At 43.2% G+C, this 23,838-nt stretch overlaps 1 protein-coding gene across 4 annotated transcripts in view; it reads right to left on the bottom strand.

Moving 5' to 3' along the window:
- Positions 1 to 23,838, bottom strand: part of PIGL (phosphatidylinositol glycan anchor biosynthesis class L) — a 62,405-nt gene that overhangs the window by 9,380 nt on the left and 29,187 nt on the right. For 2 of the 4 annotated variants that reach the window (XM_080384364.1, XM_080384363.1), the window contains exons 3-4: positions 13,046 to 13,136; positions 6,309 to 6,376 (exon numbers count right to left, since the gene is read on the bottom strand). In XM_080384364.1, coding sequence (XP_080240490.1) covers positions 6,309 to 6,376; positions 13,046 to 13,136 — 159 coding nt within the window. Of the gene's footprint in view, positions 1 to 1,635; positions 4,738 to 6,308; positions 6,377 to 13,045; positions 13,137 to 23,838 lie in introns of all 4 variants that reach the window. The other 2 variants (XR_013927637.1, XR_013927636.1) reach the window with 2 other exon arrangements.

The following is a 23,838-nucleotide window of genomic DNA, read 5'->3' as shown; positions in this document are numbered from 1 at the left end:
AGCATCTTCAGCAAGGAAGGAAAGTTTGATTCAGCAGCAAATTAAGGAGTTTGTGCTTGTATAAAGGTTCAGGAAGATAGAAACTATTTTGGTTACTGAAAGGTCCTCCAAGGCTGCTGCCAGGCAGACCTGTCACTGATCTGGAAGAACAGGCATGAAGAAACGGATTCTCTCCTCATCCTTTTTTGTCCTGAGCCAAATGCTTCAGTACTCAGCACGGCTCAGTGCGGAGCTATGGGAACGGGCTCCACCCAGCTGTAACGCTGCAGAGGAGTTGCAGCCTTGCTTTGTATTTCTCAGGCAAGAGATGGCAATGAACTGTGGTTGCAGAGAGAGAGAAAGAAACACAGAACTCTACCTCCTGCACACGTTCATAAAACTAGCCAATCCTCTCCCAAATCACTCTTCTCACTCCCATCTCCACCCTGCTGGAGCTGCCTCTGTGGGACACTTCCAAGTAGGGGAGAGGTTGCGGCTCTCTGTTGTTGCCATTTTGGGAATGTTGTTTTATAGATTGGACTTGCTGTGGTTTGGGTGAAATGAAAGAGTTTGGCATAAAATCTCAAAAAGTCAAACAAACAGGCTCTTTTTCAGGAGCTTTTTCCACGTGTTTTTTTCCAGAGAGACTTTTTATAAATTCTTTTTAAACACAAAGTGATTTAAGGTGTCTTGTTCCTACCCACCCACCAAGTGCCAGAGGCCAGCCAATTACAGGGCACCTCTCAATGCACCCTCTTTATTATGCCCGTGGTAGGTTCAGATCCACATTTGAAGGAAAGTGAGACCCTCTGCAATGAAGAACTTGAAAAGGCTGTGAGATATCTGAAGGCACCCACCATTTCTGCACTGCAAGGACTCAGCGCCAGCTCTTACTTCAAGGACCAGCTGCTTTGAAAGCTATTGCTGTCTGTAGCTATCAGCTACCTCTGCTCAGCAGAAAACCTAAAATGGTCCAATTACCCTTATCCTGCAAACTGCAGGACTGAGCTCGCTCCCTAGTTCCCTGTCTTTACTTAGTCTTCCTTAGGAAAAGATGTCAGCAAAGCCAATGGGCGAGCTCCTAAGAGGCAACGACCACTGGTATCTTCCCCCAGATGGCAAGAAGGATTAAGTCAGGACAGAGCTGAAACCGGTCTTGGGGAAAACAGAACTCCTCTGGGGTAGAAGCAGGACTGACACCCTGGTGGGTGGATTGCAGTTTTGATGATGTACTGTTTGATGAGAAATTGTTCACTGAAATCAATGACTTCACTCTCCAAATAATATCCCGTGCCAAAGGCAAAACCCTTCACTGAACTGACTGTGCTGGCTGCTGTACAGCACTGGGGAAATACAGTTTTTAAGAGCATGGCAAAGAATGGATGTCTTAAAGATGCATTGGGGCTCCATTTAGGATCCTAACCTCTAATCTGCCCAATTAATCTGATGAAACAGATGTGAAGGAGGAAGAACAGCCAGTCTCCTAGGAATCACAGAGACATTAGAAGGATATACTTGCCAGATGTTGAATGTTTGTTATCTGGAATGCCTCCTCCCTCCCTAACCGGACTTTCTGGTTCCATTTCCATGCACCCTGAACTACACCATGCAGCAACACGCAGTTTTGAAAACACTATTCAGGCACTCAGTACTCACTTGCATTGCAGTGGCAAAAGATGGTTCTGCCAGTCAGAAAAAAAGGTGGTGATTCAGAGATCTTCCAGTTGACAGAGCTGCTTTGCGGCTCTGTGCTTTGGTCCCTGCACTGTCTGGGAGAGGAATGTGCAGTGTCACTGCTCCAGTCACACTGCTAGCAGCCTAATGACGCTGGGAAGGACATTCCTTGAGGCTGTTTCTTTGGAAAAAAACTGCTTTAGGGGGGAATCCCTGCAATGCTGGTGCCCTGTGCTCCACTTTATCCTAATGGCTCTCACTAGTATCAGGGAAGGGCACTGGGATGAATTAACTTAGTCAAATTAAGGCAGGCGGGAGCAGGGGTGAAGGAACGAGATAAAATCTAGGACAACATACCCAGCCGTGGGATATATGCCAGGCCTGGGGGAGAGTCCTCTGAGGGGAAGGGACAGTCTCAAGGGTAAACAGAGGAGGACAATCCTGTCTTGACCTTATGGGGGCAGTCTGGGTGCAATCACAGTCACCACTCATAAATTCCCCCTGGGATATTTAAGATGAGTAAAACAAAACAGCAGAAGTGAGCTGGACTGTAAAAGGACAGGCTGAAACATAAGATACTGGAACCTGTTATTTCTTCAATGCTCTTCTTTATTTTGCAGGGAACCTAGAAGTCCAGCAGGGACTAAGTAATCCCAAACATACACACCAATGACACAAGAAATCCTGTTCCAAGATGGAGCAAATAATAACCAGTTTTGAAAAAAGGATTTTCTGGGAAAAGGCAAGGGAAATACAAAACAGCACCCTGCTTTAAAAATATAAATGAGATGTCACTCATTTGAAATGCACGGGCTACAACTGCTGAAAAGGAGTGAGAGATCAGAGTCCCATTCCAGCCCCACACAGTAAGAAGACATCAAATAAAAAATGGTACATGAGATACCATTCACTATCACCAAGCTAATCACACAAAATCTAGCCTCCTCCCTGCTCAACATGCCCTTAAAGACCTGGCCTTGGAAATTCAATACTAGCAGAACTGTGCCTTGTTGGGATGTAATGCAGTTGGTGGTTTTTGAGAACTGTACCCACTGAGTTTGTGGGATTTGGCTGGACAATGCACTGTTCATTGTTTCGATATAGTTAATTGAAACTGGCATTTAATCAGTTCTTTTTCAAGGAGCCTCAGTGCAACCCTTCTGCACAACACTATGTCCCACAGCATTCATAAATGGGGCATCCAATAGTCAGGCTGTGACATGTAAGTGCAACAAGGCATTGGTGGCACTCAAGCTGCATCATAATGGACTCAAGAGTGATAAAGCACCAAGATCCCAAATATTACCTCTGCACAGTCTCATTTACAACCTACCACTGAGCTGGTGAATGTTAAGAAACATCCTGCAGCACTAAGAGGTGTTTTTCCAAATGGAATTGACGAGAATATGCTCAGCTAATGATTCTTTGATGTAGCTTCTTATATGGCATCACTGATACAAGTTTTATAGATGCAGTTGCTATAACAACGTAACGCACAGTGGTTAAATATAGCAGCTCCTATTTTCCACTCAGTTTGCTCTGCCCTAAGCAGACTTTTCTGTTCTAGCTGGGATGAAATGGATTTGATAGCTTACTAAAGAAAAGAAGTGGTACAGTCCTTCCTCCCCCGCACAAAGACCATTCCTCTCTACCCTAAGCAAGCAAGCAAACAACAAAACCAACTGCCCCTCATTTGCTAGGCTACTGGGCAAGAGGGCTTGTTTAAAATTAAAATGTACAATGACTCATGCAAAACTAAACCACCTCAATATTACATGTGACCTCAGTGCAAACACTGTCATTTTGAAGCGCAGGAAAGAGAAGTTCTCAAATATTCCTGTCACGTAGTATTTACCATGCCTATTTCTGTAGCACCTAGTGACCAGCCAAATGCTGAGAGGGGAGTAAAGTGACCTCAATGTCACTCAAGATCTGCTCTTCCTCCTGATGTGTGTAAAGGATCCAGCCTCTCTTGGCCACAGGGAAAGTTCCTATTCTGGGGGATAAGAGAATGATGTTGCCAAATCAAGGTGACAGGGAAAGAAGCAGAGCTACAGAGGACTGCTTCCAAATCTCCCTTCTCTTCTACAGTGGGATTTTCTTGGGTTTGGGTTGGGTTTTTTTTTTCAGTCTGGAAGCCAGAACTGAAATACTCCCAGGGGAGACTGAAATCAAATAGCAATTTGTGTTCCTCTCCCATCCTGTTTTTTCTTATTTTTCCCTTGCAGAAGAACAAATCCACCCTCAAACCTTGGCATTTCACAGTTCCTCCCAGATCTGAAGCCTAGACACAAAGCAGCAGCTGGGCTCCCTGCAAGCTGTCAGGAGGAAGGCTGCTGCAAGGGGAAGGGCACATTTCTTCTGAATAGTTCCTGCTCCTTTGAACATAACCTCTGTTCCAGACACTAGAAAGAATATTTATGCCCTTAGCAGATAATACTGAGCATCTGCTCAGCTATGACCATTTCCTGAACTCTTTTGTTCCTTGAAGCTCTTCAGTAATTTGTACATCCTGAAGGAAAAAGTTGTGGGATGGGTCACACAGCCTGTTCTACCCCTGCTTTTGCAGAAAATAATCTCTTAGGTAGTGGGCACAAGTCTGTCTCCCACAGACTGGGAGCACCCAAAAGAGCTGAGGATCACTGCACCAGCCCTCTGCTTCATCCTTTCCATTTACAGCCACACTGGAGGCAGAACCCTGCAGACCTTGTTTCAAGATGGTTAATAAACACATTGCACGTGATACCTGGAGGGAAGAGTTCATTTGCCTTTTTCTTGCCATGCAGCACTGGGGCCCCTGGGGCAGCAACCACTGTTTTGCAAAGCTCTGCTGGCAGGGATGGGACGTGAGAAGCCTCAGCATACGCTCCTAGCATTGCCTGTACTAGCCGATATGTGAGAACTCATCAGGGCACTGAAAATCAGGAGAGATACAGTCACGCTCTACTTCCTCCATGGCACAAACTGAAAAATAATGAGGACAAGCAAGCCACTAAAAATAAACTTAACCTTTCAGCGGCCACAGCATCACTCCTGCCACATGCAGATGACTGGGCCACCATGCTTATTTCTGCTGATTCAGGACTGGAAGAGAGACAAGACATAAACCAGCCCTTAGTTAATGAGACCTGCTTATACTCTGGTATCCCTATCAGCATGTATCTCATCAGGCCAAGACAATGTTCTGCTGTAGGCTAAGGACTAATGCAAAGGTCTGAGTTCAAGGGGCTTGCAGATAACGAATACTTCCTAGTAAGGTACTCCAAGACAAGAAGAGGGTTAACATCCCCACTGCACACGCAGGAAATCTAAAGCACCGAGGTGGGAAAGTGATGTCTGCACAGCCACAAAATGAGACAACAGTAGAGTTGTGATCAAAATAGAGTTTTCCTTAACTTTTTCATACATAATTCAGCTGCTAGCTTGGTTCTCCCTGTACCTTTTCAGGATGTAGGGAGACACCTAACAATCTGCCCTCCATTCCTATTTGCAGGACATACAGCGGCTAACTGAGCAAACAGAGGTCCAGGCAGCTGGAAGCTCTAGTCCCTCTGTGCCAATGGTGTGAGCATCAGTCATCAACCTCTGTTCCTCACTCACTCCTCAAATAACACTGTGCAGTGGAAATAACACTGGAAAGCATCTCCCCACTTAGCCCAAACAAACATACTGTTGGCTTTCGCTCCACCCCCTTTCTTTCTGTTAGACTATTTCAGAAGTTGCTGGGAAAAGCCATGATCCCCTCTAACACTGACTTCCAGCCATCAGAGAGCATCAAAGCCTTTCAACATCTTCCCAGAGATGCTCAGTATGTCACAATACAGCTTCCATGGCACTGCAGCTTTCTCTAGGCAAGCGAGAAAGGCAAACCACTGTGATGCTGCTAGCAAGGAGAGTCAGAGAATTGCACAAATGATTCAGAAAAAAAATGGGTGCTAAAAATACAAGATATACTTGCAAAGAATTCTTCTCATGCCTGGAAAAGGCTGGGGCAGCTCTGGAGGAGAGATCTCTAGGACACAATGAGGTCTGAATGTACAGAGGATTAAAATAAAATACAGTACCTGTCCTGCCAGCAAAATTTGGGTGATTTTAATACAAGACATTTTTGTCTATAAACCTTCCTACATCACAGCACAGAGGTTCTCAGAACGTAAAGAATAAAGAGGGGAAGGAAGAAATTGACTTAGGAAGAGTGGTAAATAGGGACAGCTCCAGCGACAGAGCAATGTCCTTTGGTCAGAGAGGTAAATTCAGGTACCTGGAGAGGTTGGCAACATCCTCTAGAACAATGGTGCAGAACTTTTCAAAACCCAACTACCACCAGCTCAGGCATCAGCTATTCACACACTCTCCTCAAACCAGAAGTGCAAAGTGATCTGTTGTATATTCTACTGGGATCAAGGACAGGAAGAGTAAAGAGGGCCCAGTTAAAGGGAGACCAGCAAAGCACCAGCAGATGGAATAACAAAGGATGCTGTACGTCATTTACAGAGCTGTGAGAGTTTCTCCAAACAGTACTGAGTCCCACAGCCTGGCACTCAGTTATATCAGTGAAGTAAATACTGCTTTTAGTTTTCTGCTTACAAACGAACATCACGTTCACCCTGTAACACCACAGTGAGGCATTCAATGAAAAGTGCACAACACTGTACCTTAAAGCAGTGTAAAGAGAAATGTGGTTAGCGTGACCACTCACTCCTCCCGCATCAAAGGTTACCACCTGCAATAAGACCACAAAACAATCATCATTTTGAAGAAGGAGATTGTGCAGTTACCAACTTTGACATCTAACACACCACTGTCCCAGCCCATTGAATCTAAAGAGTTGTTCTTGTGTTGCACAATGAGGCCTTGTGTGTGAACTCATGCTACAGGAACACAACTAAACAAACAAGACACTCTGGAACTCGATGACTACACAGTGTAACAGCTTGAACAACAGAAACATGGCAAATAGCATGTTCCTGCTGGCAGGATGCACTTGTTACTTATTACAGGGCCAAAAGGTTACTTTCAAAGTGGTCTGTTGCAAACTTGCTCCTGACCCAAGAGGTCCAGCTCTATGAATCAGTCACTCCTGGGTGGATTACAGGGTGAAACTATAGTTTCTTGTGCTGTGAATTAGGACATACTGCTTTAACAAGCAACACAATCACATCCTACTATCCTGACTGTAATGAGGCTTCATCACAGGATAACATAGTGATAAATAATCTGGTATGAGAATAAGCCTTTTTAAAGAATCAGCTGACTGCACTTTTTGTACAACCAAGTCAGGCTTTCTGCTGAATGAGAAGAACATATTGTTTATTGCTTCTCTGCAGGAAGAAATGGGAACTTCATAATGCAGAAGTAATGTGTGAACACAGCACTAACAAGACACTGTCCAAAGCACAGAATACCCTTGGCTCCCTGCCCTCAGACCTACCAATGATGTGTCAGGGGTGAAGCATCCACCTTAGGAGCTCACTTGGCACAGTACTGTGAGGTGGGTACTTAAAGGCTCCAGCTTCCAACTTAGAAGACAAACTGGCCATGCAAAGTGTTGAGCAGACAGGGTATGTGTGCTGGTAGGCTTTCCAGATCGTAAAAATGACAGTCCTTGGACAGTCTAAAGTTAGGTATTTGCTCTGGGAGAGGCCAGCAGCAGAGGTCTCCACAGCTCCCTTCTCTATGACCAGGAAGAAATCATAACCTCCCCACACACACTTCAATCAATGTCTGCTTCCTTGCCAGCTTGTTCTCTCTTCAGGGAAGGAAATCCTACTGCCTTGCTTACTCACCACAGCTCCCTTCTCAAAATGTATTTTATATGCAGGGCCTGAAGTACTGGGTTAAAGATCAAGGGAAGATCCAAAGCCGCTCTGCAACTCGCTACTCCACCCTCCAACAGGAGAGGCCCTTTCAAACACAGTGGATATTGCGTAAAGAGGGAGAGGAAACACAAACAGTGATAAGAAATACTTAAAAACCCACAAACTCCAGACAAGCCTGCTTATAAACCCATCTACCCAATACAAGTCCAGAGTTAGACTTCCCAGTTTGCCCAGTGGCTGTAATAATGCTGCCACCAAGCAGCGGGGTTATTTATTGCTGGCAGGAAGCAGTGGGACCCAATTTGGTTTCATTCAGGTACAAAGAAGCATTTTCTGGCCAACCCCTACTTTATAAAGAGAAAAATTATGTCTTTGGCTGCTTTTGTGGTACATCAGCAATACCTGAGAGGCTCTCTGCAGGGACTGCACGGTCCAGTATGGTACTAAGGCCTCCCTAAGGATATCAGCTTTTTGAGTAGCTCATTTGGGAAAGACATTAAATTCTGCAGAGCTCAGGGAATGAGCACAGCACCCTGTATTTTGCAGATAAGAAAAAGCACGCTCTGAAGCCACTCCTACCTAGAGTGGCACTTTCCTAAGATGACAACATATCACACTCACTGTGGCAGAATAAATTCCTATGCAGGTGAATAACCCTGTGAGTCTGCTAAGGGCTGGACTTGCACTAAACCTCTTTACTAAACGGGGTCGGAGAGAGGGTTTGTCTTTTCTGCTTGGTCATTTATTTTCATGTAACCTGTACAAATATAACATTTTAAAGACTACTACTCTGCTGTCAAATGCCGTTGAAATTAGCCAATGGACTCTGAAGTCTTTTGAAACATGCATGTGCACACACACATAAATACAATTGCATTATTCTTGTTTCCTTAGGAAACCAAGCTAAAAACCGAAGGCAAGCCAAACCACACGTTTTTCCTTCTATGGAGGGTACAAGAGAACAAATCAGAAGACTGAGATAACAGACTATAGTGAGCAGACTAAATAAGCTAATCATTGTTTTGACAAAACTGGCTCAGGCCAACTGTGGGAGCACAAGGCTGGATTAGGAAATATTCTTGACATGGAAATTATGTGTTCAGAAACACCTTAGGAGGTTTTTCTTCTCGGCATCTGTTTTGAAATAGGAGCTGCTGTTCTTAGTGCTGCTGGGCTTACGTAACATCTGAACTAGCTAAAGAGATTACATGGAGTTAATTTTCAGTTGATGTTGTCTAATTTACTGTTAGGAAATTTGCACCTGAATTGCCTGTGTCTTCAAATACACAAATTTGTAAGTACAATTCCTCAGGTATCTGCATACTGACTTGGCCATGGTGGCATTCACTGTATCTGCAAAGAGAACACCTTTGAAACATTTGTTCTTCACCTTTAGAGAGCCCTCTCAGCGCAGAGGCTGCCTCTGAGACCGCAGTGATGTCCTGCCTATCCAGTGTGTAGTTGCTAGGTCTGCTGTCTAAACAGGGCACCGATTCTACAGAATCACTGCGGTGCTTGTGACTTAAAGCAGGCAGCAATCACATGTAAATATATTCCTCTGGCTTCAGGGATACATTTCATCGATAACCAATCTGAATTTCTTTCTCACATGCTGAAGATACTTTCACATGGGAGCATTTGCTTCTTCCACATGGTGCAGCTAGCTGGTGTGCTTGCTTTTAACGCATAACCTGAACCAGGCTGATGATGAAATCAAACAAACAATCAGTGCAGCATGAGAAAACCTGGACATCTTGAAACTGTCTGCGTTAAAAACAGGCTTAGCCAGTTCTAGGAGCAAAAGGCTGGGATAGGAAATATACTTGATGTGGAAATTATTGCTCAATGAAATCTTTAGGGCAAGAGGGAGTTCCCTCCCCACACCTGTTCTGAAATGGGAGCCACTGCTGTTGGTGTTGCTGGGTTTTCTTCTGGGTGACCTTGGTATTCAGGAAATGGAGCTTTCACTAGTGGAAGCCAGAGCAACAGCCAAGACAAACAGGTCCAGAAATCCCTTCCGGAGGGGGGAGAGCACAGAGGAAATTGCTCAATTACTAGCAGAAGAGAAAACTCCTGAGAGGTCTGGAGTCCATGGCCCCTCTACACAGCATGTGCACTGGAGGAAAAAAAGACTCAAAGCTGTGGGTTTCCCTGACTCTTCCTGGTGTCATTCAGTGCTTCAAAGCAAGCACACATCTGCTCAAGTAGACTGGTGGGGATAGAAATGCCTCCTTCCTTTTAAAGAAGGGCCATCCCATAAAACGCCATAGCAAGCAACTTCGTTTCTAATGGCCTTCCTCTAAGCATCATTCCACAGGCCTGTCTTACACTTGCAGAAGCCAGGGATATTCAAACTCTGAGTCTCTTGTGTATTTGGAGATGTCTCTTGTTGCTACTAAAGCAGAGAAGCTAAGCATTTAAAAGAATGGACAATTGGACGAAAATGGAAAAATCTAATTGTGATCAACACCCCAGTGTCCACTTGGTTTGAGCTGCAAATGTGTAACCCAAGGGTGCACCACCTCTTAGAATGAAAGGGCCCAGGGGCCTCCCACTCACATACCCCAAAGCACACCTGAGGAGACCGCTACATAAGCAAGGAAGGTAGGAAAAGGGATGCCATAGTCTGTCCCAGCTCTGTTGCCTCCTCTAGCAAACTCCACATGCTGCGCTCCAAATCTGGTGTTCTGCAAAAGCACTTAAAATCCTCTACAAACATCACACATTCAAATGCTCTGGATTTTTAGGAGTGTAAGGGATGAGATCCAAAACATGAGCTGAACTCACCCTCTCAAATATAAGCTCCAACCTGAATGCCATTTGTGGAAGGATCTGGCTTTCTATGCTGATTTGGAGCTGACCCAAGACAATGTGACTCTTCAACAAACAGTTGTATAGATGATGTTTTCATCACTCCATAGCAGAAAGCAGCTTTTAAGAACATGGTATTGCTGAATTCTGGTCTTGGCACTGTGTTTTCCCAAAACAGTCTGAATGTCACCTCCCAATCCAAGATCTGCTATCACCAAACCTTAGATCCTGAAGTGTAGGATTTCATAATCTAGAGCCGGCCTGGGGCTCACAATACTATGTAACTTATTTTTTTACAGGCCGAATACTTTCTAACATGGATTGAGACAGACTAGCCTTGGCTGCCTTTCCCAGCAATACTGGCTTTTGCTTATAAATTCAGCAGGCAGGAAATAATTTCCAGTCTATAAATTAGTTTTGGCTTTGAGTACACTGATCGTTAATTTCTGCGTCTGCACTATTTAATGTAGAGCTTGGATGAAATATGTCCCTGTAGCTCTCAAAAAGATTGAGTTACTCACGAACTTCCAGGGCAATTGAGGAAATGAGTAACCATGCAATGGAACAAAACTACGCATACCATGGTGTGCCTCCTTGCCTTGCAAGCTTTACTTTCAGGCATGGTGGAATTGCAGCTTGCTTCTCCACTGCCAGATGACACATACATTCAGTAAATAAAATATATCATTGTCTATGCTATGACTATGGGGAGAATTGGGGAAAGCTGTCCCACTGGGATAGCTAAACCAATACATGTCCTCCCATCACATTAACTCCATTGAGTTAAGTCTCCTGCGTTTGAAACCCTGTTAGCTTATGTTTTGACAAGGCTCTTTTAAAAGGTTAAGCCACTTCTATCAATTTCACCACTCCTGTCAGTTTACTTTTCAAGGCAAGGCCATTATCTCAGGACAGCAGAGATGCTCTAAGAGTGTCTAATGGATAGCAAGCTCTAAAGTTTTAAAATGCAGTGTGTTCAGCAAAGGTAATTTAGGTGCCTGCATTGCTGTTCTTGGCAAACTAGGTCTGCTCAAATGAATGGTATTATAGCAAACATCTGAAACCCATGTGATTACTTGGGACATTTAAAATAATGTAAGTTTACCGAGCAGTTCATTACTACCATCCCTGAGAAGGTGCTTCAGTTGCCTTTAGTACTGTTTTGCTACAGTAATTTGTCCTCCCTGCTGCTCAGGGAAGCGCTGAGGGGAAACACAGTGGGCCCTGCCACAGTGTTCCTTATTATTACCACTACACCCGGCACCCGCAGCACAGCGGGGAGAGTTCTAGTGCCTGTGCATGTTTCTTGCTTTGAAAACCCCACACTTTATTTTTCAGCTCATGCTATGTTAGTGGCAGACTCCTGCCTCCTCCAGCACAAACAGCTTGAGTTTAATTTTCTCTGAGGCAAAGACCTAATCCTTTCTAATCATCTAGAGGAGTTCCAGGGTTTTGAGAATTTCTACTGGGCTTCTGGTGCACTTGCCCTAGTGCCCATGAGAGTCACAAACATGCAATACAAATCCTCTTGTGCTTGGAGCTTTCAGAATAGATTAAAACATATCTATTCATGGGGCCAAAAGGCACAAAAAGAGTCCAGGAAAACTATTTGTCTCTGTGCACAGCAATGAATTTCATGGAAAATTAGCCTCAGAATCAATACAAAGTTGGATGCATGATGCTGGTTTTTCTGTGCTCATGGGGCTTTCATGCTACAGGAGATGTGGTTTCTTGTTTTGTGAATTGCTGAAAGGCTTTAAGAGTTTTGTGATTTTGCTGCTCATCAGTGTGTGACAGTGACATGCCTGATCACAGCAAGGTTCAACAGAAAAGAACAGAACACAACTTTTTCCATGCTTAGGCCTTTATTCCTATTCTGTGGGAAAGAAACCCCAAATGATACCAGTGCTAGGAAATCTCACCGGTTTAATATTCTTCAATCCCGACCTATAACCCTGCTAATCTAGCTCTGTAACAGAGGCCTGCCAATGTACTTCAAATCTAAGCCTAAATGTAAGCCTAAACCCCAGAAGGGCTCTCTTCATCAACGAAACCTAGCAACAGGGACAAAATGGTTGCTTTAAAATGTAGAAAACATTTGAGGAGTTAGTAAAGCAAAATTCCTCCACTGTCCATTTTCCACTAGGAAGCAAAGAAAGATCTCAAGAGAGAAAAGATACAGCCAAACTACATCATCATCCTTTTCCATCTTTTTCAGTGGAGCAATTCTATTTGTTCTGAACTTTTAGCAATTGTCTGAAGTGTTTGAAAGAGAATCAGAATGACCATGTCTTACTTGTCAAGACATAAGAGCTGTACAAATACTCACAAAAAGTCTTAAACTACAAAATGCAAAATTGCTCTCAGGTATCATTTTAGACCTGAAATTCAGCTGGGCTTATTCAGAGGGTCTTCTACAATTAATGAACCCCAAGATCTACTACAGTGAAACTTAAGAGTTCCAACAGAGTTTGCAGTTTTTAACCAATTTGAAGCTTTTACTTCAGTGAAGGCTGGTGACACTACAACCCAGAAGTGGCTTCATAAGATCTAGCTAGAGAAATGGATAAACTTTATAAAGCAAATATTTCAAAATGACTAAATATACTCTCCCCCTGTCCTCGGATATTTCACAGAGATCCGGAAGCAAAATCCTAACTTTAAAGACTTCAAAGAAAGCTTTCAGAGGGAAGGAAAAGGCCTAGAACACTAGCCCAAAAGTAACATGGAAATTGCCTATGCTGTAGAAAGTGTCACATTACCAGGTTGATGTTATTGGCTTCTATATGCTTTAGCACAAAGGCAGAGAGGAGCTGTGCGTCCCATTCAACAGCAGGATTATCCAGAAGATCCCTGAAAATGAGAAGTGCAATTAGTCACTTCACTGCTGAGAACTTTGTAAAGACCACGCTAGAGAAGAGGTATCTTCTTATCAGAGAATGAAATAAAGATAAATTTATTTACCGTCTAAAACCACTGAACCTTACTTAAGAGTCTTACAAGCTTGTATATTGGAGGGTTGAAAGAGAAACAGCAGTTCCAACACCTCTTCATAGATTTGCCAAAGTCTCCCTTTCTTCTTACCATTAATGCAGACTTGCTGACTGCTTTTCTTCAAGCACATCTATTTTGTTCTGTGATTCTTGTTCTCTAATAATCCTGATCAAATTTCTTTCTCTCTTTATTTAAACCCCCTTTTAAAACACATTTTTCTGAAAGACTTTCCAATCATAAATTACTGGTGAATTAAATACAAAAAGTAACAAGCAAACTCACTCTCATTTATACAGGAATAACACATTAACCTCAACCAGAGGACAACAGACTCATAATTACATTGCATGGATTTGACAGTAGTTCTTCATCTGTTTATTTTAAGCCTTGCATACCAACTGGGTATGCAAAGCATACTGTGACTGAATACTCTGCCTCTGTATTTTAGATTGCAGGCTTCTAGGGGCGGGGACCATGAGCCAAATGCAAAATAACACCAGACAGCCAAGAGAATGATAACATATTTACACAACTGAGAGCCGAATTTGACCCCCCAGTCATTATGTTTGAATGATGCCAAGAAAACATTGCTTGCAAAGTTAAAAAGGTTATTAGTAACAATAGGATAACACACAGCTGTTAAAGACCAATAATGACATGTTAAGCTTGTCTTTTTCTCAGACCTTTTTCCTCCTCTGACCGTCTGATAATTGCTGTGAGGCTGTTTAGCACAGAAGTGACTACACAGCCTTCTCACAGACCCATGGGTTTGGATCTGAGTTGATCCAGCTGTTTGCTGCAGAGAGCAGGGGTGCTACCTCACAACACTCTTCAGGCCCTGCTGACTCCCCAGACAGCAAAGATTGTAACATCTGCAACAGAACAACAGGAAAACGTCTCCTTGGCACATTCCAAAGTAAAGCTCAGCCTAGGTCTTCATCAGATGTCTTCTGGCCACAAATTTTCCCACTGCTGTCAACAGTAGTAATAGTAGTAGAAGGAAGAGCCTAAAGCACACACTGACCATTAGCATTTTATCCATCGTGTTACATACTCCTGTTCAGCGCAGGCCAAAACAATGTACTATTAGAAACCCCAGCAACAAGGGAAGGCGTTTCTACATTAGCGTACACGTTCTAGCTATGGTCCCTGTTGTGGTATTACCAACAGCAGAAATTCTTTTTGTTGTTTGCAATTCCCTCTTGTACAGACAGCATCTTTGCCTGATGTGTACAAAACATTCAAATTTCCGCATAGGAAAGATTTTTCAGTACATCTGGTGGCTGTCTCATCAACTTAACAAGCCTGCAGCTCATCTGCTCAAGACAAAAACTTTCAGATACCATGTTTGAAGTGGCCCTGTTGACCCTGAAGGTATTACAAGTCCCACCATGTCACAGCAAGCTTTAAATGGAGCACATTTTAAAAATATGCTTCAACTAAAACATCCCCAGCAACATGCATACTGAGCAGAGTCTAAGTGCAAGTCTAACAGCGCTTCAGTTGTTTGAACGGTACCTCTGAGGTTATGTCAAGACTTAATCTGATTAATATTAAGTAGTAAATTAGTCAAAAAGAGATTCTTCACTGGCCACTTACAATGCAAATATCATTCCCCTTTTTGGACAGGGGTTAAATGAAGCTGTGGAGGAAGTGAAGAGTCTCATTAAAACAGGAGGGGTGCTCCAACAGTGAGAAGTTAGGGAAAAAAAAAAAAAGCAAGGCTTGGAATTTATGATGTCCAGGAGGCTTTGGTATCATAGCCCATTATTGGGCTGTCTCCAAAAAGGCTGCCGGGTAGTGGAGCAGGTTTTAACTAGTTTAGACAGATAAAGATCACCCTGGTCCAATGGAAATGAACAGCTGGAGGCAAGGGTTTAGAATCCCTGGAAACAAAACAATCTGAAGGCATGAGCAAATTAACTCCATGAACACTGAACTGATTAAGCTGGAATATTATGCAAAAAATTCTGCTTCTACCCACTTACAGCTGCTCATGGAGAGACCACTCACTCCCAGTAAGGAAAAGGAATTCTTTTTCTTACATAGTATCTGTCAGGATTTGTCAGGCACCAAAGACAGAGAAGCTTATCTTGCCAAGCCAGACACACATGTACATAAGCATATTTATAACTCATTAATAGCCATGATGGCCCACTGAAGCGTTCTTAGCTCATTCTGCAAACATGCAAAGCGACACACAACTTAAATGACATGCCCAAAGTCACTCAGAGAAGTCAGTAGCAGGACTGGCAATACATTAATCTAGATTGCTCCTGGAAATTACTTTTTTTATTTTTTTTGGTAAGAGTTTGCATAATATTTTGAAAAGCCAAAAATTCGAGCATTCCCATGATAGTAGGGACCCAAGAGAAAGCATGAGACTGATAACTTTCTGCCTGTGCTCTGGATATCAATAATTGGGTATGGATAAGAATGAAAAGGTGACTAAAGAAAACCAAGTTCATATACAGCATAGAGAAATACACACAAGATACATTCTTAGAGGTCTCTAAATGCCCTAGGAACTTCGTAGGAGCATATAGACTTTGAAAACTGCTGTAGTTCACAAAATCATATATTTGGTACAAAAAAAAATTCCTAATATCATAAATCAGTCCTCACCAAACCTGAGAAATCCACTGGCTTGCTGCGCTATTGAAATAAGTTGCATTCATTGTGTTTTTACTTTCAGGACTTCATACCAGAAACATTCAGCATTTACATGGTTAACTCCACAGTGCCTTTCTGGCTAAGGCTGATAATGCCTCCCAGCTCAAGGTCGAAGGGCTGGAATAAAGGACTATAAAGGAGTGAAAATTAGCACATTCCCTGGAGCAGACTGGAGCATGTCCCAGGAGACAGGGACCCCTCACCCACTCTCCCTGTCTTCTGCCCCAGAGAGCTCCTTGTTGCTGCTGTCAGTCACTGCCACAGATCAGGATATAAATCCTGCTCTTGAGGCCTCCCAGGTCACGCTGCTGGGGGGTGCTGGTGGGAAGGGTTGAGGAGTTTGGTCACTTGGCCTCATTTCCACCGAACTATTACAGTCTGGAACTGATGTTTGTGGGCATTCCACATAACTGATACCGAATGCTGCCTGGATGCAGGCCTTGTTGACCTGGGAAAAATAGGGAGATGCATAAAAGACAAAAAAAATATTTTTAATGGAATAATGCTCCAGAAATGTTTTCCCAGCTATTTTCAGTGAAAGCCATGCTGTGCACTGTACAGGGAATTTACAGCTGTGCCAAGGGATCTACAGACTGAAGAGAGAGAGAAATGGAGAATTATGGTATTGCAGTTGCTGCAGTACAGAGTAGTGCCTGTCTCTGCTCACTGATTTCCAATGAACTGGTTATGGGAAACATGTTCTGAAAAGAAAAACCTGTACTTTTCAATTTATCCATCCCCTGTTGGTAGTGAGAACCAGACAGGACCCCTGGTTTTCTCCTTATCACCTCCATGCTTTCCTCCTTGCCAAGCTGAGCAGACAGAGCAGACACTGGCACCTGCAGCTCCCCTTCCCAAGGTTTGCATAGGAAGAATACCGTGGATGTCCTGGATATCCTGGCCCAGGCACCAGAGAGCTACAAGGGGGCCACAAAAAATCACATCAGCATGTTAAACCAAAATTCAACCTTGAGCAGATCTTGCCCAGTAGTCTTACAGCTGGCTGAATCAAAGAAATGTTAAAAATCACTGCCTGATGCCAGGTCCTCTCCAGGCCCCCTCTTGCCTGCTGTGGGCTGTGGAGCGTAGCTCCTCTTATGCCTCAGCCTCAGCCATTAAAACACTGTGCATGTTGCCAGTTATACTAGGGTCATCTTTCTAGGAACATTTGTGCTCAAGATGGATAGATTCCTGTCATTTGGAAGGTCTCTGTTGGCCAAGACAGAGATTTAAAAAACTTCACAGATACATATTGCCAAGTTACACCCTTCTTACATGATATACTGCTCAATCCTTGGCCAGTTTTCCACTGCTCATCTTCCACAGATCTTTTAGCAACAGCCAGTGCATTTATATGGACAATCTTCCTTCAAAGCCTTCCATGGAATTTATTCTGCTCATGAACAAAGTTCTCATGACTGCTCTAAAGGTTAAGTTAAACTAAACAGTTAGTCTACGTGATGTCCACGTGGCTTAACCAACAGCAATTGGGCCGTCCTATATGAAACACTTGCAGTTAGAATAACCTTGAGATCTGTCCTTCCTGAAATGTGTTGAATCGGAGAGTCCTCAGGCCCCTGGAAGCACTATGAAGCAGTGCCTCTTGTTATGTGAGTTACCCCGACGGGACTGGCAAGCACCCCTTCTGCCTTGACATGAAGCCTTTACAGGTGGCAAATAGGGAAGGGAGCGGAGTGACAATATGGTTCCTTCTAGAAGATGTTTAGGTCTCCATCAATATATTCTGAGACACCAGAGCAAAATTCTCAAGATACTCATGTGATTTTTCCACTACATACCAAAAGGTTCAAGATGAAAAAGCTTTCCCATTTCTTATTGCCTTTTTATCCTGCAGCATAACCTTAATCAATCCAAGGCTAGGGACCAGGAAACATTTTTGCATAATTTTTCCTCCTTATCCCTCCTCTCCCCAATGAATGATTCTACATTAAATCATCACAAAGGTCGGTAGATTGATGGTGGATTACATAGGAAACAGGTGAACTGCTGCGCACTAAGTTCCCAGCTGAGAACAATGACCGCAATGTGTTTGTTGGAACAAAGGACGCCCTTTGTATAAAGTTAACTGTATGAAATGAACATCTGGGCAATTGAAACTGGATCAAAAAGCAAAAGATCCCACAGAACAAAATGACGTGAGTGCACAATTAGTGAAAAAGCCATGTGATGACTAGCGGCAATCAGTGACCTTTATATCATAGCATAACACTAATTGAAAAAACTGTGTAAACAGAAATTATTTCATGGTCTCTAAAGTAAAGCAGAGAATTTTTATTTTTGAGATTATGCTAAGATAAGACAGGCTAGCCCTAGATCTTGAAGCAGAGCCTCTAAATCCTTACATTCATAACTACTCATAAATTTCTCTTCCTATAATGGCCAATTACAGACAGGAGGGAAATGTTAATGTTAGGTTGCATGTACATCTCTGATTCAATTGAAAAAAAAACATTTAGACAAATGATCAGCATCTTGCAACATCATGTAATACAGGGAACAGATGCTGTGTGCTTATTGGAATGTGACAATCTACAATTTAGGAGATAAATGGACTAAAGTAGGATGTTAACTGTCACATGAAAAGCCACCTACTACAGAGAAGCTGAAATTTTTACACCAGCAGCTTCCTCCCTCTCCTGATAGTAAAGAAACCCAAATTATTCTGAGATTTGTATATGCAGACAGAAACATCAGAATCTTAGGTTTTGGTGTAGGTAGAGGATAAAGGAAGTGGTGAAAATGTTGACTGGAATAGTAGAAATAAAATACACTTCAAATATTTCACAAATTAAAAAAAAAAAAACAAAACAGAATGGACATAATCCTTTTTCCCCATCCTTTACTTTTGTAATGTGTAAGTCTGGACCTGCTTTTTACAAATTTAAAAGGTAAATTAAATAAGTTTAGATGCCAGGTAAGTGTTGACATCACTAATGTGGCCATACAAGGCAGAAGTCATGTGTAAAGGGACAGAACACACAGACAGCACTCCGTTCAGCTTGCTCAAAAGTCCAGGCAAGCTGTGCATCCTTCTTCACTGAGCTATGCAAAAACATGGTGCACCTCTGACAGATAATATTCCAAGTACCTCCATAACTCCCCAAAGGTAAATGGTAATTAGTTCTCTAGGGAACAAACTTTTTGACTTGGGCGTGATCATGTGTTTCTGTTTGAGAAGTAAGTATCCTTTGGGTTTAAATTCAAAGGAATTATTACAGAACACAGGGCTTGTTGTTTGCAAAGACCTATCCAAATGTCCCTGTATTCATTCATTTTTTTAAAATAAATTATTGATGATTTCTCAGCAGAGATTGATGTCTATTCACAGAGATGACACAATTGCTTATCATAATTTGAAATCTGGTATTCATTTGACGTCTGTGCCTCAGAGCCTTGTTGATAAATTACAGCACAAAGCTCTGTAGGAACAAGTTCATATTCAATGCCTTTAAACAAAAACAATTGATGGTACTTTCAAGAACAGAAATACATAGAAACCACAGCAGCTAAAGCTAGTTTTAAAAAGTAACTTTTAAAAACTAGTTTGGAAAGGCCATCAGGCCCTGCTGTGTATGACAGGAAACAAAATTCAGCTCAACTAATTCTGAATGGATTGCTCTGATTTAGTCACAGCTTTCTTATCATCCACTCTTCACACACCAGTGAAATGGAAATAATTGTATGTTCACACCTATGTAAAGAAGTTTGAGATCCTTCTAAGAAAAGTGCTATTCCAGATTCTATGATTTCCAGATCAAAATCTAAACCACACATCTTGGCAATCCAGGGTACTGGGAACTCCACAAACATGTCCTTTACTCCTGCATTGTCTTCCCATGGAATAGAGTTCAACATCTTATTCCTGACTTGAAGGTCTGGCCCAAAATATCTAAAAGACTGCGTAAAGCTCCAACATGATGAATACGGTGAACAGTTCTGCCCATATGGTGCAGAGGAACTCTGCCACAAGGGTAACGTCTTCTCAGGCAGTTAGGACTTCCTTAGGGACTGGTGCCAAACAGTGAATGGACTCCCAAACCACTTTGCTTTCAGCTGCAAATAGCAGGAATACTCCCTGAAACACACCCTTTTTAGCAGAAACACAGCAATATTTGAAGTTTTAAATGCCCCAGACTCTCCAGAGCACATAAGAAAGCTGAGACGTCAAGGCCAAATGCTACTCTAATAATGGAGACCCTGTTTGCCAAACCACATGACAGGGTTTTAGGTGCATCACCTACTGGGCACCTTGCTTTGGTCACTTGGTGGGCAAGATGTCACCGTGCAACACTGCAGCTAAGGAACACGGTTTCTAGAAGAGCCACACTAGTGGAGAACAGTATTTCTGGCATATGTCTACAACTCCTCATCTGATCCTTGATCTCACACAGCAAATCTCAAGTGGCAAACATGCACTTAGTACACATCGCTGCCCCAGCACTATGCTGCAACCATGCAACCTGCAAGACGAGAAACAAGACCTGGGAGTCTCACATGCAAGTGAGACTCATGTTATTACTGTGCTGTGCATGTTACTGTGCTGTAACACGCTCAGGAACTAGTGTGAAGAACACATCAGAACCTGTGTAGTCATCATCACTGCTTGATTAACCACACAAGGCAATGAGCATCGAACACCTCGCTGCCATGCACAGCTCTGAACTCAGCTGCCAGAGGAAGGAGGGGCCTCTAGTTCATTCACTTCAACGTACACTGAGAAGTCCTACCTTCAATTTAAGTGGAAGTCTGCAACTGCATGAACCATGCAGTGTATCTGAATCACCGGTGTAACTGGTAGTAACAAAAATTAAGTTCAAGTCCCTAAGGAGAATTCTTTAAAAAATAAAGCAGTTCTCCCCCTTAACTTTCACCCTGAAGTTGGGTGCTGTGTTTTATGCTACTTTTTACTCCCAAGTTTCATTCAGGTTTGAGCTGCATTCATTTTGCACATATTCCACATGCCAAGCCAAGGCCAGTTACAGCCCTTTGTCCCCAACAGCCATTATGTGCCCAGAATATATTACGTGCCCATCGACTGAGTGGGGCCCACAGGTTCCACACCAGTGACACATTTTCAACCAGCCATCATTTAGCCTGTTTCTAGCACAACCAGCAGTTTCCAGCACTACAGGTTGCCAGTAACAACTCGTCAAGTGCTGGGCAAGAAGCTTCCCTTTCATTTTATAGAACCTGGACTTCTGTGTGATCTGTTGGGGGCCATTAACAGAGTTCACTGAAAAGATCAGACGCCAGACTTAGTAGTCTCACGAGATTTGGGGCTGCCATGCTGAATTATGAGTCAGCAGTTCCTCCTCTGGGTCACTGAAATGTGGTTTGGGCAGCAGACAATAGTGCAGTGTGAAATGAAGTCAATTCCGCTCACATCTTGGAGAGGTATGCAGGAAAGCAGACCAGTAAAGTCCCTACCTAGTTCAGGAAAATAAGAACTCACCAACCTTTTTCTGAGGATCTGTTGGCAAAGTGCATTTCCAGTATTTGTCCCAAACGACTGACAAATAACAGATCTACTAGCAACATCTGGCAATCTCATCTGTAGACCTCAAATAAAAGAAACGTCTTCAAACACACAACTGATGGGGATCTTAGATCACAACTGCTGAGCAAAGGTATATATGCAGCAATGCTTCAGTTCAGCACCTTCCCAAGGTCAAGAAGATGTTTGGTGGAAATGCTCAGTGGAAAGCTTGAACAGTGCACGTGGACTACAGCAGTTGGTGGCTTTTGGGAATTTGGCTCCACGTTCCTAGAACAATCTGCTCTTGTCTATGTCAGCCCCTGGAGGGCGGAATAAACTGACGTGAAATCAGAAAAGGTGGGCTCTCCTCTAGTAACACCTAGCTCCCCAGGCTCAATTGCTTACCACTTCTGGATGTCTCTGGCCACTCTGATATTTCTGACAATAACTGGGGAAGAACATAGACCCCATTTCTCCAAAAGCACCATCTGTACTATAAGGAGTGAGCATCATTACGCCTATATGAAATGACTGGGCAGTTCCCAGTACAGCTCATAGCAGTGCTCGCTTCCTCATTATTATTATTGGCTTTGCCATGTTGCCTAGGAATTTGTCTGGGGCCTAAGCTGTTCTGAGTGAGAACAAAAAGCCCAGCAATTCCACAATCAAAATTTATGTTTTAAAACTGAAATATAAATCACCAGAAAAACCAGGACTCTGAGGAGCAGACCACAGGACTTCACTCCTCCCTTACTAATTTCTTTTGTTTTGTAAAATGCTTTGAAAAAAAAGAGCAGCGAAGCAGGTCAGAGTTTGGGACAGGGTACATTAGCACATGCACCAAGAAGCCACTCCCAACTAACATGAGTCCTGGCACCACTATTTCAAGAGGACTTCCAGTTTCAAACTGCTGGGCAGGAGGTCTCATTCTGGCTGAAGAGCAGTAAGTGCACAGGTGGAAGGGGAATGCAGTGTGTTCCTCCTAGTTTTTACTACAGTACTGGCACATGAAGTTCCTGACACACATCATAACATGTCCAGGACTCCACAGTGGAAAGGGTACAAACCCAAGCAGATGGAACAGCAACTCTCCCACAGCAGCCAGCATAATCCTTCAGAGGCAAATGACTGAAATGCCACAACCTGTATATACCAAATAAACCTAGTACCACTGCATCACAACCTTAATTTTACATCTGTTTGCTCTTGGAATGATAAATACACCACACTATATAGTCAAAAACAGCAGTTCTGATTCTGGCCCAGGTAAGTCATACAGAACTTTGCCACTGATTTCATGGCATGGGCCAGACCCTCAAAGACAAGGAGAGCCAAAAGCATAATCGCTCCTAGCAAAGAGATAAACCTTGATTTATTCCCTGTAACCAATAAACTGCAGTCAGAAACCTCAGGAGAAAGCTTGTAGCCAAATCAATCCCTCAGCCATTTTAATTAATCATCAAGGAAGAGAAAGCACAGAATAGTCACTTCATGGACATTTACTTCTCATGCCAAAACTTATGTAAATGCAGATGCAACTTCAGCAGAGATCTCAAGAGGATGATGGCCTGATTCCAAGCGCAGCTTCCCAAGTCACAACATTCCAGCTTCCCTGTAACAATTCCATCCAGAAAGAGGTTTCCTGACTCCTGAGCCTCCCACAAACAACCACCTCCTGCAATCCATTTGATCAATGCAATGATATAGGAGCATTACTTCTTAAAGTCATGGTGTACCCACCCTTTATAACACTGAGATTCTGATACCCTGAGCTCTCTAGCTGGGTGCAAATTTTATTACTACCATCATTCATGGATCAAGAAGTTAAACACCTATCTTAACTGTGAGCTTGATCCCACAAATTTTACTGACATGCAAAGTTTCTGTACATGCAAACAATCCTCTTGCAGGCACTGTCTTGCCAGCCCCCAATTACATGATTACATAAGCAAGCTCTAGGCCAGGCCCCGCTCTCTGCAGCCAGTGAAAACCTGCACCAGCTTCCACAGCAGCCCAGCCAGGAACTATGCTGGGCACTCAGTTTGCGACAGCTAAGAAGGACTCATCAACAATGAACAAAAGGAGTACAAACTCAATGACCTTTATCATTTAGTCTTCCTCTTCTCTTCGCTCAGATTTAATGTGAGGTTTACGTGAGGGTTTTGCTATAGCAACAGCTGGGGCGATCGGCAGTAACCCTGCTGCTGCCTGCTCAGCCGGTGCTGCCGCAGGGCCGTGATGCAGCCACTGAACTTTGGCCCACTGGTGAGCCTCCCACTAGCCCAGCAGCATAGCCAGCCTGTTTACACTACTCACATGACGGGCGAGAGGGAGGCTCCTGGCAGCCACCAGCACCCAGCCGGATTTCTAGGACCAGGCCAAGATCACCAA

This window comes from Falco punctatus, assembly GCF_963210335.1.
Source record: "Falco punctatus genome assembly, chromosome: 1".
Lineage (NCBI taxonomy): Eukaryota > Metazoa > Chordata > Aves > Falconiformes > Falconidae > Falco > Falco punctatus.
This window is presented reverse-complemented; position numbering and strand designations above follow the sequence as displayed.